General features: G+C 35.4%; 1 protein-coding gene across 1 annotated transcript; it reads right to left on the bottom strand.

The window, feature by feature from the left end:
* Nucleotides 1–872: 872 nt before the first annotated feature.
* LOC134690657 (uncharacterized) lies at nucleotides 873–15,558 on the bottom strand. The gene is made up of 3 exons (XM_063550650.1): nucleotides 15,129–15,558; nucleotides 7,111–7,266; nucleotides 873–2,407 (listed from the first exon to the last, which is right to left on the bottom strand). Exons 1-3 carry the CDS (start codon nucleotides 15,319–15,321, stop codon nucleotides 2,271–2,273), a joined length of 486 nt encoding a protein of 161 aa, XP_063406720.1. The 5' UTR covers nucleotides 15,322–15,558; the 3' UTR covers nucleotides 873–2,270.
* Nucleotides 15,559–17,220: the final 1,662 nt, after the last annotated feature.

The raw sequence follows: 17,220 nt of genomic DNA, 5'->3' as shown, positions 1-17,220 counted from the left end.
CCCTTTTGAATGGTTTTACACTAAACATTTTTGGGGCCCTTTATACATGTAGCTTGCTGTTCGGTGTGAGCCAAGGCTCCGTCTGAAAACCGTACTTTGACATATAATGGTTTACTTTTACAAATTGTGACTTGGATGGAGAGTCGTCTCATTGACACTCATAACACATCTTATATCTATGATAGGATAAACTTATGTAACATTTCAATTGGTGTCATTGGTTGGTTTTGCAAAATAACTTGTAAATCTTCATAAAAGGCGTGAATTTCTACTTTCACTGAACACATGAAGGTATGTTCGATGGGGGCATACATTTTTCATTGTATTAGGCAACCGACAGTCCTAGACAATGGTTGTTGCAAGGATTTTTTTCCCGTATCACGTGATTGGTGATATAGCCTTGTAAGAGATATCAAAACTAATGATTCTGCGTATTTACACATTAGGAAGGGTTCTACTGTCGAATTTAAGAATTCCATGTGGGATAGGTGAGTTGTGACCATCTCATTTGTCATCATTGAAAGGTGTTCTTGGTGAAACTGCACTTACTACGCAGTTAGAAAACTGAATATCTGTTTCAAAATTTAATGCATTACGGGTAATATTTTTAAAAACGTACAACAAAACTTACGGATTCGTTTAAAATGTACTAAACAATTAGAATTCAACCAATGACGTCACATTATTTAAACCCGGCTGTTCGAATAATGAGAATATCCATACAGTATAAAGCCATTATAAGTGTTTAACTCCTTCCCTTCCGGAGCACCACAGTGTAGTCCTAGTTGGTGCTTTTCGATGTTTTCCCTTACTGGTGTGATATTTGACTATCCCTTTGTTTTTACCAAAATGGTTTACAGTAAATAAAAACATTTGGTTAATCAGCCTTTATTTTAAAGTAAGAAAAAGTAATATGCATATATAATAAATGCCTACATAAAATAATAAAACACGATTGCATATATATATGTATAATAAAAAAATATTGTTCACTATATTTCACACTAAAAAGTATAATAAAAAATACAACGATATACCAACATTCGCAAATATAACAAGGGCGTTTGGGCCAATCCCCCTTTTTAATATACATTTTCTATATAAAAACACATCATTTCAGCTGGTTTCCTTTCTTTTTCGTTCGTTCCATCCAACATGCTCTCAATCGTACATTAGGAGCAGTATAATGTTTTTAGTTATAAAAACTAGTTTTAACAAGAGAACGTTCACAAACACGCCTGAGTGTATAACTCATGTAGAACAAAACAAAAATGCATACATTTGTATATTTAGATGAGGTTGAAAAATTAGAGAGACGTCAAGGGCTATTGCTAGTTAATAAATCATTTTGTTTAATTATCATTTTCAATTAGTTCAAAACAGAAATAAATAATATTTCCCCTGAATATTCTTTTAAATCTTAAAAAATTCAGTTTGAAACGATCTATTTAAACATACAGAATGTCTAGGAAATAACAAGTTTGTGATAAACACATGACAAATAGGGTGGACTCTTATTTGACGGAGAGAAGAGCATTGTGAAGATTTGAAATCTGGTTCCTTTGCGTACTTGATAAAATAGTAGAGAGTAAAGAACAGTAGTTCCATTAATGTGATGTCAGTAATACAACCTGTTACCCTGTACATACGCTGAGTGTACATGGTGTATACACAGTATACACACATTAAAGCACGTGTTACACATGAATGAGGTAATGAACTGAGTATTGCACTCAAATGCTGCAAATAGTATTCAATAGTATTATATATTCTCAAAATAGTATACAGTTATATGGCATGACAACTTGTAGCTATATATGCATTGATAAGTATGTATCATTTATACATACAAAATATATACAGTTTTCTGGAGAGAAAAAATTAGAATTATGCAAATCAACAATAGTTTGTGAAGCACCGATCATTCATCTTATGTGGGAAAGTGGCATCTTTTAAAAACAAATGCTTCCTGGGAAATATTTTCAAAAGCGTACACCAAAGCGTTTTGATTGGTTTAAAACGTTACAAACTATGGAAATTCAACCAATGACGTGACGTTATTTTCACTTTAAATAGGGTACGAACAATGAAATTACACATGATGCTTTAGATTCTGAAAAGGCCAAATATTTGAAGAGCGTTTTGATTGTAAGCATTATTTGTAATATTTATAACTATAACTATTTCTATTTTTTTATCCTCAGAAATTAAATTTGTCACGTGAATACCATTAACATGATAATGTCTGTCTTCCATACTTAGTCACGTGCTTACTGGCACATAGACACGATCATGAATATTCCGGCAAGAGCGAAACAAACACCTCCAGTAGTGGCCAGACCAAATGCCCAGGCTAAGTTGTTAGACTCGGAAGCAAAAATTATGATGGCAATCAGAATGCAAGCACCTGCAAAGAGAATAAACAGACTTAAATCTCACAAAGTAAACAGAATTATAATTATAAAACATTAATAAAACATATACACGCATGATAAGTATAATTTGAAAAATATAAATTTTACAACCAAACTGGATGTATTGTGATAGCGTACACTCCAATTTGATCACCCAAATTTAAAATATATCATGTTTTTTTCCACGACATATGAATGTGAAGTATGATCCAATTGGTTATAGTGCGAAAACCAAATGTCTTCGGATGAGGACGACGACGACGCCAACATCATACCAATATACGACCAAACATTTTCAAATTTTAAGGTCGTATATAAATCGTTGATCCGACCCTAAAACTACTGGATCATGGACATATACATGCAATATATGTAGAAAAAAAGGAGTCCAGTACATAGATTTATTTTTGATAAGTCATTTGGCATTAATTCAGTGTTTTGGTATGCCCTAAGGAGCAGGAGCCTGTAATTCAGTGGTTGTCGTTGATTTATGTGTTACATATTTGTTTTTCGTTCATTTTTTTAATGTATATATATATAAAAGTTTGGCAGTTACTTTTTTCGTTTGAACTGTTTTACATTGTCATTTTGGGGCCTTTTATAGCTGATTGTGCGATATGGGTTTTGCTCATTGTTGAAGGCCGTACTGTGACCTATAGTTGTTAATTTCTGTGTCATTTTGGTCTCATGTGGAGAGTTGTCTCAATTGCAATCACATCTTTTTTATATCGAGTATATTTATAACGATTTTTTGTATGAAAGCATGAACAATACAGTTAGTTGAATCTGATTAAAATACAAATGCTTTATCCCGTTCTTCTCTCTATTTTCTTTTTCGGGATACTCGAGTTTTATCGGAGTAATTATACACAGCTTAAAAAATGTGATGGCTTACATATCATTGGATGATGTAATAGTTACCAGAATAGAATATAAAACCGAGTGTCGTCAGTTCCTTGTACATTTGTTGTAGGCTTAACATTGGATGATGTAATAGTTACCAGAATAGAATATAAAACCGAGTGTCGTCAGTTCCTTGTACATTTGTTGTAGGCTTAACATTGGATGATGTAATAATTACCAAAATAGAATATAAAACCGAGTGTCGTCAGTTCCTTGTACATTTGTTGTAGGCTTAACATTGGATGATGTAATCATTACCAGAATAGAATATAAAACCGAGTGTCGTCAGTTCCTTGTACATTTGTTGTAGGCTTAACATTGGATGATGTAATAGTTACCAGAATAGAATATAAAACCGAGTGTCGTCAGTTCCTTGTACATTTGTTGTAGGCTTAACATTGGATGATGTAATAATTACCAGAATAGAATATAAAACCGAGTGTCGTCAGTTCCTTGTACATTTGTTGTAGGCTTAACATTGGATGATGTAATCATTACCAGAATAGAATATAAAACCGAGTGTCGTCAGTTCCTTGTATATTTGTTGTAGGCTTAACATTGGATGATGTAATAGTTACCAGAATAGAATATAAAACCGAGTGTCGTCAGTTCCTTGTACATTTGTTGTAGGCTTAACATTGGATGATGTAATAGTTACCAGAATAGAATATAAAACCGAGTGTCGTCAGTTCCTTGTACATTTGTTGTAGGCTTAACATTGGATGATGCAATAGTTACCAGAATAGAATATAAAACCGAGTGTCGTCAGTTCCTTGTACATTTGTTGTAGGCTTAACATTGGATGATGTAATAGTTACCAGAATAGAATATAAAACCGAGTGTCGTCAGTTCCTTGTACATTTGTTGTAGGCTTAACATTGGATGATGTAATCATTACCAGAATAGAATATAAAACCGAGTGTCGTCAGTTCCTTGTATATTTGTTGTAGGCTTAACATTGGATGATGTAATAGTTACCAGAATAGAATATAAAACCGAGTGTCGTCAGTTCCTTGTACCATTGTTGTAGGCTTAACATTGGATGATGTAATAGTTACCAGAATAGAATATATAACCGAGTGTCGTCAGTTCCTTGTACATTTGTTGTAGGCTTAACATTGGATGATGTAATCATTACCAGAATAGAATATAAAACCGAGTGTCGTCAGTTCCTTGTATATTTGTTGTAGGCTTAACATTGGATGATGTAATCATTACCAGAATAGAATATAAAACCGAGTGTCGTCTGTTCCTTGTACATTTGTTGTAGGCTTAACATTGAATGATGTAATAGTTACCAGAATAGAATATAAAACCGAGTGTCGTCAGTTCCTTGTACATGTGTTGTAGGCTTAACATTGGATGATGTAATCATTACCAGAATAGAATATAAAACCGAGTGTCGTCAGTTCCTTGTACATTTGTTGTAGGCTTAACATTGGATGATGTAATAGTTACCAGAATAGAATATAAAACCGAGTGTCGTCAGTTCCTTGTACATTTGTTGTAGGCTTAACATTGGATGATGTAATAGTTACCAGAATAGAATATAAAACCGAGTGTCGTCAGTTCCTTGTACATTTGTTGTAGGCTTAACATTGGATGATGTAATAGTTACCAGAATAGAATATAAAACCGAGTGTCGTCAGTTCCTTGTACATTTGTTGTAGGCTTAACATTGGATGATGTAATAGTTACCAGAATAGAATATAAAACCGAGTGTCGTCAGTTCCTTGTACATTTGTTGTAGGCTTAACATTGGATGATGTAATCATTACCAGAATAGAATATAAAACCGAGTGTCGTCAGTTCCTTGTACATTTGTTGTAGGCTTAACATTGGATGATGTAATAGTTACCAGAATAGAATATAAAACCGAGTGTCGTCAGTTCCTTGTACATTTGTTGTAGGCTTAACATTGGATGATGTAATAGTTACCAGAATAGAATATAAAACCGAGTGTCGTCAGTTCCTTGTACATTTGTTGTAGGCTTAACATTGGATGATGTAATAGTTACCAGAATAGAATATAAAACCGAGTGTCGTCTGTTCCTTGTACATTTGTTGTAGGATTAACATTGGATGATGTAATAGTTACCAGAATAGAATATAAAACCGAGTGTCGTCAGTTCTTTGTATATTTGTTGTAGGTTTAACATTGGATGATGTAATAGTTACCAGAATAGAATATAAAACCGAGTGTCGTCAGTTCCTTGTACATTTGTTGTAGGCTTAACATTGGATGATGTAATAGTTACCAGAATAGAATATAAAACCGAGTGTCGTCTGTTCCTTGTACATTTGTTGTAGGATTAAAATTGGATGATGTAATAGTTACCAGAATAGAATATAAAACCGAGTGTCGTCAGTTCTTTGTATATTTGTTGTAGGTTTAACATTGGATGATGTAATAGTTACCAGAATAGAATATAAAACCGAGTGTCGTCAGTTCCTTGTACATTTGTTGTAGGCTAAAGTTTTGATAGAGTCTCATTGGCGTTTATATTTGACAAGAAATAATACAAAAGGTTGAATATTACATCACAGGATGCAGTTTATACGAAACTTAAAGACTAGGGTTGAAAACTTCAAAAGGATGATGAATTTAGATATGCAATTAAATCTACTTATACTGGTGTTTTTTTTTCTCTCTCGTGAAATGTACTGATAGGGCGAACATATTATTGCTTATTAGATGTACATTGTAAGTGCTTAAGCATGTTAAGTGAAGATCTTATATATTCAAAGAAAAATACACTATAAAAGCCTTAAGATGTTTAGTATATTTTTTTTAATTGAAGTCCGACCTTGTGCCCTCTATTCCGGTCAGCTTATCCAACGTATTAGTGCATTTATTTGGAAAATGAATGTACATGATATACCAAGCCAAAAATATGACAGTTATTTTCCCATTCTTTCTAATGTTTGATATAGTCATGATTGTCGAGATTGTTGTTAGTATATCTTAATATGGACATTCATGTATAGAAATGATTGTTTATAGAAATGATTGTTGTTAGTATATCTTAATATGGACATTTATGTATAGAAATGATTGTTGTTAGTGTATCTTAATATGGACATTTATGTATAGAAATGATTGTTGTTAGTATATCTTAATATGGACATTTATGTATAGAAATGATTGTTGTTAGTATATCTTAATATGGACATTTATGTATAGAAATGATTGTTGTTAGTATATCTTAATATGGACATTTATGTATAGAAATGATTGTTGTTAGTATTTCTTAATATGGACATTTATGTATAGAAATGATTGTTGTTAGTATATCTTAATATGGACATTTATGTATAGAAATGATTGTTGTTAGTATATCTTAATATGGACATTTATGTATAGAAATGATTGTTGTTAGTATATCTTAATATGGACATTTATGTATAGAAATGATTGTTGTTAGTATATCTTAATATGGACATTTATGTATAGAAATGATTTGTTGTTAGTATATCTTAATATGGACATTTATGTATAGAAATGATTTGTTGTTAGTATATCTTAATATGGACATTTATGTATATAAATGATTGTTGTTAGTATATCTTAATTGAATCGTAATGTATAGAAATGATTGTTGTTAGCATATTTTTGATTGCTTCCGTTTTAGATACATAGAAATTGTCTTTCGTTGAACATTTTTGTCCGTTAAATGTCTTTCATTTGTTTGTGTTGTTCTATTGGATAACTGTTAAAGTGACTTTTTCTTCACAATTTTTTATTTCTTTAGGCATGAGTGAATATACATGAATCTATTCGTATTAGACTTACCAGTCCCTAATAATGCGATGACATTGAAAACGGCAATGCATTTACTTCCGGAACATCTCCCTACGCAGATAAATATTCCAATGAGTACTAAACAGGCAATAGATCCAATTAATCCGAAACATTCGAAGGTCTTCGTGGCCGTTAAATAGTCTCCAACTGAAATAGATAAAATCACTCAATTATCTAGAGAGGATCATGTTGCTATGTGAAATCTATATATATGTATATATGCAAAGCTGTATGGAGACATCGGTGTATACATTTACATGATCAGTGGCGGATCCACAGGGAGAGGGTCCGGGGATTGGAACTCCCCCCTTTTTAGGTCGATTAATGGGGACATATAGTTGGACCCCCTTTTTTGAATGGCTGGATCCGCCCCTGATGATATATGAGGGGTAACCATTATAGTAAATGACGGGCCAGTGCTGACATGACTGAAGAAAATAAGTAAATAAAAATTAAAGCTTACGATAAGTTGATCATTTAGTCCTCTGTATAACATATAGAATAATAGAGACGTTCTGATTAGACTTAATCTTCGCCTCATATGTTTTGTTTTTATATACATCCATATTTTCCAAATAATTCACGAAAGCCATGATAGATTCATTGTTTGTATGTTGATAATTTTCACGTGGCCTTGACCGTTATACTCAAATTTAATCTATGTTTTGTGGTAACAAGCTTTTTGTATAATAAGTTTCATAACTGTAACATTTAGTTGCGGCAAACTAAAGTGAGAGGACGGAACCCCAATTTTTGGCCGTGCATAAGTACGTACAGACGGACACGGGTAAACTTGATACTCTCTCCGTGACGGCGGGGGCATCAAAAAAAGAAGTTACGCTTTATCATTCACATTCTTATACCGCTTCGTAGCTAATTTCCTTTAAGTTGCGAATAGCTGCAGTGTCGCAATTTAATCATACATGCTTACACCTATATACATTTTTGTATTCCAAAATAGTTAAAAAGAATTTAAGGATAATCGCTCAGTTTTGTTTTAGAGAGTGGCTGCCCCAACCTCTTAGTATTTACAATTTATAATACAAAGTCTTCGTATAAGAGGTTTTGCACATACAGTGGCGGATCCAGAATATTTCCTAAGGGGGGCCCGCTGACTGACCTAAGGGGGGTCGCTCCAATCATGCTTCAATGATTCCCTATATAATCAACCAAATTTTTCTCACGAAAGGGGGGGGGGCGGGCCCCCAAGCCCCCCCCCCCCTTTTGGATCCGCCTGTGATTCAGATGATAATATAACAATGAATTGTACATGTCACATGATCATTCATATTCATCTCGTGTTAAGTTGTCTGTAAAAACTATGTCCTTATCTTGTGATATAATTATTATGGATGATTCATGGCGATAACATCTACTGTAAATGTCAATTGTCAATGATTGTATGTCTAATAGCTAGTAATTGTAATAAACATGGTAAAAGGATGATGATTTTTCTGTGAGATAAAATATACAGTTTTCGAATAGATCATGTTGATCTGAATCAATTGGATAGCCGGACGTCCCCCTCCACCACCCCAAGCCCTCCCTGTCGATTATATTGCTTCCAATTCAACAAGTAATAATGTACAGCTCTGAAAAATAGGACAACACAATAGAGAATATGAATTGTTTTATTAATATGATTAAGCAGTTGTAAAAATCAAGAAAATAAGGAATAAAGAAAAACGGCTTCAAATAAAATTAGACAGAGATTATGACACCATACATACCATATTTGAACTGAAAGAGCTACGCGAAGTTCTGGATGAGGTTCCTTTAACTCTTTATTTTATTTTCCATTCTGTTCTTTATTTTTGCATTTAACCATCGAATTATTTGAGGGGCGGATAAGGGGGGGGGGGAAGGGCCCCCTCCTTTTTGGGAAAAAATTGTTTGCTTATATATGGAATCACTGAAGCGTGACTGGAGCGGGACCCCTCCTAGGTCAGTCAGTGGGCCCCTCACTTATGAACATTTCTGGATCCGCCACTAGTCCGGTAATTCTCTTTCTTTTTTTACCTATTTTTCTCAATTATCCCCTCTTTTTCATCTGTTTTAAATAAATTAAACGACATATTTAATTTAATCCGCTGATTCATTTCACACCCACACCAAACTTCGCCTTTTTATCAAAATTAAGTTAAAAGTTGTAGAAAAACAAGTGCACGCCCCTGTGTTGCTCATCAATCATTCCGAACTACACACTACACACAATACATTATCAACTAACATGACATGTATTGTACATAACAAAAATATTCAAGAAGTTGTCATGCATCCCTTATCTACACAAATAAATGTTTCAGTTATCATGGGAACAACGATCTGCAGCGTAATGACCTTGTGCTGGGCTTAACTCCATTATAAAAATAACAACGTGAAAACATGTGTGAAGATATGCATTGAATGGATTTTAGATTTGTAGCGAAATATATCATTATAAATATTGTACAGACGTTCATGTATTATAACTTATTCCGATAAACCTCGGCGGGAATTCTGGAAAAGGTCACAATCTCAGGCTACATCATTTATATCTTATTACAAAATCAACTTTAGATAAAGATCAATTTGATTTCTAATAGACATGATAGAAGACCCGTATAAATGGGCAAAATAAATTCACTGATTAGTATATCAAACATTTGCAATAAAAATAACACTCATTAACATGACAAAGAAATCAAGGACAAAAACAGCTCAAACAAGGCGTGAAAAATAAAGTGACAGTTTATTATATACTAGTAAACATATTGAGCTGACCATAATATTTATTCGGTTCATGAATATTTACCAGACAGGAACGTAGCTCGAAAATTTTCAAGGAGAGAGAGAGAGAGAGAGAGCGAAGGGGGATATAACAAGTTATCATATAAAATTGAGAATGGAAATGTGGAATGTGCCAAAGAGATAACAACCCGACCATATAGCAGACAACAGCGGAAGGTCACCAACAGGTCTTCAGTGCAACGAGAAATCAGAATACATTATAGATTAAATATAGATAATGTCACTTATAATACCATACATAAGTATATAGCACTTCTGATTCGGATGTTATTATTTATAAAGGTGTAATTTAAACCACTCGTACTGATGAATACAGGGGCAATTAGTCACGTCCATTTACATCACCATCTAAAAGTGCACCTTACATGTAGCTGCGGGTCTATATTTGCCAAACTTCAAATAAATGGTGAAAGGTTGACCAACGATGATTAGATTAATATTAAAAAGAAGATGTGTATGATTGCCAATGAGAAAGTAATATAAACCCGGAACACCCTCTACATTGACCAATCTACAAGTAAGGGGTAATATAAACCCGGGACACCCTAAACATTGTCCGATCTACAAGTAAGGGGTAATATAAACCCGGGACCCCCTAAACATTGACCAATCTACAAGTAAGGGGTAATATAAACACGGGACACCCTAAACATTGACCAATCTACAATTAAGGGGTAATATAAACCCGGGACTCCCTCTACATTGACCAATCTACAAGTAAGGGGTAATATAAACCCGCGACACCCTCTACATTGACCAATCTACAAGTAAGGGGTAATATAAACCCGGAACACCCTCTACATTGACCAATCTACAAGTAAGGGGTAATATAAACCCGGGACACCCTCTACATTGACCAATCTACAAGTAAGGGGTAATATAAACCCGGGACACCCTTAACATTGTCCAATATACAAGTAAGGGGTAATATAACCCCGGGACCCCCTCAACATTGACCAATCTACAAGTAAGGGGTAATATAAACCCGGGACACCCTCTACATTGACCAATCTACAAGTAAGGGGTAATATAACCCGGGACACCCTCTACATTGACCAATCTACAAGTAAGGGGTAATATAAACCCGGGACACCCTAAACATTGACCAATCTACAAGTAAGGGGTAATATAAACCCGGGACTCCCTAAACATTGACCAATCTACAAGTAAGGGGTAATATAACCCCGGGACACCCTCTACATTGACCAATCTACAAGTAAGGGGTAATATAACCCCGGGACACCCTCTACATTGACCAATCTACAAGTTAGGGGTAATATAAATCCGGGACACCCTCTACATTGACCAATCTACAAGTAAGGGGTAATATAACCCCGGGACACCCTAAACATTGTCCAATATACAAGTAAGGGGTAATATAAACAAGGGACTCCCTAAACATTGTCCAATCTACAAGTAAGGGGTTATATAACCCCGGGACCCCCTCAACATTGACCAATCTACAAGTAAGGGGTAATATAACCCCGGGACACCCTAAACATTGTCCAATATACAAGTAAGGGGTAATATAAACAAGGGACTCCCTCTACATTGACCAATCTACAAGTAAGGGGTAATATAACCCCGGGACACCCTAAACATTGACCAATCTACAAGTAAGGGGTAATATAACCCCGGGACCCCCTCAACATTGACCAATCTACAAGTAAGGGGTAATATAAACCCGGGACACCCTCTACATTGACCAATCTACAAGTAAGGGGTAATATAAACCCGGGACTCCCTAAACATTGACCAATCTACAAGTAAGGGGTAATATAACCCCGGGACACCCTCTACATTGACCAATCTACAAGTAAGGGGTAATATAACCCCGGGACACCCTCTACATTGACCAATCTACAAGTAAGGGGTAATATAAACCCGGGACACCCTCTACATTGACCAATCTACAAGTAAGGGGTAATATAAACCCGGGACACCCTAAACATTGACCAATCTACAAGTAAGGGGTAATATAAACCCGGGACTCCCTAAACATTGACCAATCTACAAGTAAGGGGTAATATAACCCCGGGACACCCTCTACATTGACCAATCTACAAGTAAGGGGTAATATAACCCCGGGACACCCTCTACATTGACCAATCTACAAGTAAGGGGTAATATAAACCCGGGACACCCTAAACATTGACCAATCTACAAGTAAGGGGTAATATAACCCCGGGACACCCTAAACATTGTCCAATATACAAGTAAGGGGTAATATAAACAAGGGACTCCCTAAACATTGAACAATCTACAAGTAAGGGGTAATATAAACCCGGGACTCCCTCTACATTGACCAATCTACAAGTTAGGGGTAATATAAATCCGGGACACCCTCTACATTGACCAATCTACAAGTAAGGGGTAATATAACCCCGGGACACCCTAAACATTGTCCAATATACAAGTAAGGGGTAATATAAACAAGGGACTCCCTAAACATTGTCCAATCTACAAGTAAGGGGTTATATAACCCCGGGACCCCCTCAACATTGACCAATCTACAAGTAAGGGGTAATATAACCCCGGGACACCCTAAACATTGTCCAATATACAAGTAAGGGGTAATATAAACAAGGGACTCCCTCTACATTGACCAATCTACAAGTAAGGGGTAATATAACCCCGGGACACCCTAAACATTGACCAATCTACAAGTAAGGGGTAATATAAATCCGGGACACCCTCTACATTGACCAATCTACAAGTAAGGGGTAATATAACCCCGGGACACCCTAAACATTGTCCAATATACAAGTAAGGGGTAATATAAACAAGGGACTCCCTAAACATTGTCCAATCTACAAGTAAGGGGTTATATAACCCCGGGACCCCCTCAACATTGACCAATCTACAAGTAAGGGGTAATATAACCCCGGGACACCCTAAACATTGTCCAATATACAAGTAAGGGGTAATATAAACAAGGGACTCCCTCTACATTGACCAATCTACAAGTAAGGGGTAATATAACCCCGGGACACCCTAAACATTGACCAATCTACAAGTAAGGGGTAATATAAACCCGGGACACCCTAAACATTGACCAATCTACAAGTAAGGGGTAATATAAACCCTGGACCCCCTCAACATTGACCAATCTACAAGTAAGGGGTAATATAAACCCGGGACCCCCTAAACATTGACCAATCTACAAGTTAGAGGTAATATAAATCCGGGACACCCTCTACATTGACCAATCTACAAGTAAGGGGTAATATAACCCCGGGACACCCTAAACATTGTTCAATATACAAGTAAGGGGTAATATAAACAAGGGACTCCCTAAACATTGTCCAATCTACAAGTAAGGGGTAATATAACCCCGGGACACCCTAAACATTGTCCAATATACAAGTAAGGGGTAATATAAACCCGGGACACCCTCTACATTGACCAATCTACAAGTAAGGGGTAATATAACCCCGGGACCCCCTCAACATTGTCCAATATACACGTAAGGGGTAATATAAACACAGGACTCCCTAAACATTGACCAATCTACACGTAAGGGGTAATATAAACCCGGGACACCCTAAACATTGACCAATCTACAAGTAAGGGGTAATATAAACACAATCCTAGAGCATCGTCCCTTGGTGTCTGTTGCAGCTAAACAATCATTTATTTTATATTTTATATTTATACATTTTCAGCAAAATATTATAAAATCAAGTGAGAAAAAAAAAAAAAAAAAAAAATTAAAAAAATAAATGGGGTTTGCCACATCTCTGGAGCAGCAACTCTCAAATACTTTTTTATTTAACAAATAATACCTGTATGACTATTTCAATAGTTTATTTTACAATGTTATGTAAAATACTGTATGTTGTATCAATCATATATGTTATGTGTATATGCCCCCCTGGGGACCTAATTTGGAAAATAAAATTTATCTTATCTTATCTTATCTTATAAACACGGGACACCCTAAACATTGACCAATCTATATTACGGAGTAAAATAAACACGGGACTCCCTAAACATTGACCGATCTACAAGTAAGGGTTAATATAACCCCGGGACCCCTCCAACATTGACCAATCTACAAGTAAGGGGTAATATAAGCCCGGGACCCCCTCAACATTGACCAATCTACAAGTAAGGGGTTATATAACCCCGGGACCCCCTCAACATTGACCAATCTACAAGAAAGGGGTAATATAAACCCGGGACTCCCTAAACATTGTCCAATCTACAAGTAAGGGGTAATATAAATCCGGGACACCCTAAACATTGACCAATCTACAAGTAAGGGGTAATATAACCCCGGGACCCCCTCAACATTGACCAATCTACAAGTAAGGGGTAATATAGATAAGATAAGATAAGATAAGATAAGTTTTATTTTCCAAATTAGGTCCCCAGGGGGGCATATACACATAACATATATGATTGATATAACATACAGTATTTTACATAACATTGTAATATAAACTATTGAAATAGTCATACAGGTATTATTTGTTAAATAAAAAAGTATTTGAGAGTTGCTACTCCAGAGATGTGGCAAACCCCATTTATTTATTTTTTTTCTCACTTGATTTTATAATATTTTGCTGAAAATGTATAAATATAAAATATAAAATAAATGATTGTTTAGCTGCAAAAGACACCAAGGGACGATGCTCTAGGATTGTGATCTTTAAAGCTCTAACAATCCTCCTCGTATCTGATGCAGAAAAACAAACACAAATGAAAAAGTTTATGTATATTCACAGCAAATAACATATACTGCAGTAAACAGGTATTGAGAATAGTGTAGGTTTCCCTACTGCAACAGACACCAAGGGGCGGTACTCAAGGAGCTGTGGTATTTACACAGTCCTCCTCGTGTCTGACGCAGACAAGAAGGCCACATAAAATATAAATCCGGGATACCCTAAACATTGACCAATCTACAAGTAAGGGGTAATATAAACCCGGGACACCCTAAACATTGACCAATCTACAAGTAAGGGGTAATATAAACCCGGGACACCCTCTACATTGACCAATCTACAAGTAAGGGGTAATATAACCCGGGACACCCTCTACATTGACCAATCTACAAGTAAGGGGTAATATAAACCCGGGACCCCCTCAACATTGACCGATCTACAAGTAAGGGGTAATACAAACCCGGGACTCCCTAAACATTGACCAATCTACAAGCAAGGGGTAATCTAACCCCGGACCCCCTAAACTTTGACCAATCTACATATACTCACATCCAAAATTGACATCCGTGTTTACAGAGCTACAAGAATCTGTAATTTTGCTACATGACTGCCATAATCCTCTGTTAAATGCTATATTATCTGACCAGTAAGGTGCTCCAAATCCAATTATATGAAGGAGAAATCCGACGATTATAAAAATTAGAGCTAATTTAATCGCCAAAGCTGCATCACTGAGACCCATGTTGTCGGATGTAAAACTGATTATGAATTATACAAATCGATTTATATTGTAATATCACACAATTACACTTCTCTGACACAGCGATGTGAAGCCGACGCCCCAATATACAACGTATCGACAGCCTACACACAGCTACAAAAATCACATTAATTTCGACCCAGATTTCAGTGTTTGTTGAACGATGTTAATATATATATAGAGAGAGGCATTCAAAGGTACTAGTGTTGTTGTACGCGTACAATGTTAATAGAGAGAGGCATCAAAAGGTAGCTGATGATATATATTTGTTAGGTCAAATTTCATTATTCATTCTTAACAATCTATCGAAGTTTAGAAGACTATTTGTTTGGAAAAGTATTTATCTAAAAATCTGGTCTGTCTGGAGATAAAAGGAAACGTTAAAAGAAAATAATTGCAAATTATCCCTCTATCACACGTATTTTCTCAGCGTATTTTATAAAATTGAGAATGTGTCAAAGAGACAACAACCCGACCAAATAAAAAAACAACAGCAGAAGGTCACCAACAGGTCTTCAATGTAGCGAGAAATTCCCGCACCCGGAGGCGTCCTTCAGCTGGCCCCTAAACAAATATATACTAGTCCAGTGATAATGAACGCCATACTAATTTCCAAATTGTACACAAGAAACTAAATTTAAAAAAATACAAGACTAACAAAGGCCACAGATGTCATTTGAATTATGGGGTTCTGTCCTGGTCGTACTACATGTACTTACAGTTATGGGGTTCTGTCCTGGTCATACTACATGTACTTACAGTTATGGGGTTCTGTCCTGGTCATACTACATGTACTTACAGTTATGGGGTTCTGTCCTGGTCGTACTACATGTACTTACAGTTATGGAGTTATGTCCTGGTCGTACTACATGTACTTACAGTTATGGGGTTCTGTCCTGGTCGTACTACATGTACTTACAGTTATGGGGTTCTGTCCTGGTCGTACTACATGTACTTACAGTTATGGGGTTCTGTCCTGGTCGTACTACATGTACTTACAGTTATGGGGTTCTGTACTGGTCGTACTACATGTACTTACAGTTATGGGGTTCTGTCCTGGTCGTACTACATGTACTTACAGTTATTGTAAAACTGTGTTGTTTTCTTTTTTTCTTCACTGTTTGTAATGAAAAAAAGTGTTTAATTGGAGAAGTAGTAGTGTTACTTTTTTATGCCGAAGAGTTAACTAAAGTAACATATTTTGTTTTAGAGAAAAATAGGTAAAACAAAAAGAAAAAATAGAAATAGAAAAAAGAGATGTGCCTTAATATTTAGATTTCAAAGTATTGGGCAGTTTAACCCCAATATTTCTATAAACCCCATTTGGAACCTCAATTGTGATGCTGGCGAATGAATTCTGTAGATACAAACAGCCTTGATGGAGGAGGGGGGCAATGTTATTTATCGTGTAATTTATTTTACTTTTATATCTCCAAACAATATAAAAAAAGGATTAATGTTAAATGATAGATTTCTATAATTAATAGGGGGTCTTTCAGCAATTTTACCTTAGTAAACAACATTCTGGTGTAAATAATTTTAAAGACAATTAGGACACTGAAGTTCAAAGACATGATTTAAAACAACCACTACATCTTACCATCATAGCTTGAATAATAAAATAAAAATGATTTGGCTGATTTTAGTAATGACAGTTATATATATTTTATTGGTATATTATTTTATTTTATTATTTTTATAACACTTGTTACATATCTTTTACTGTGTGTGTATTGCATATGTTATTATTTATAATAATATTGTCTGTATCATATGCCCTTCTGGGGCCCTAATTTGGTAAATAAAAATATTCTATATATTCTATTCTATATATTGATTGCACTTGACGTTGTAGAAATTCTTCTGTCAACATGAATCTCT

The sequence above is a fragment of the Mytilus trossulus genome, chromosome 11 (genome assembly GCF_036588685.1).
Source record: "Mytilus trossulus isolate FHL-02 chromosome 11, PNRI_Mtr1.1.1.hap1, whole genome shotgun sequence".
In the NCBI taxonomy this organism is placed as follows: Eukaryota; Metazoa; Mollusca; class Bivalvia; order Mytilida; family Mytilidae; genus Mytilus; species Mytilus trossulus.
The sequence above is the reverse complement of the archived record's forward strand: the minus strand, read 5'-3'. Positions and strand labels throughout refer to the sequence as shown.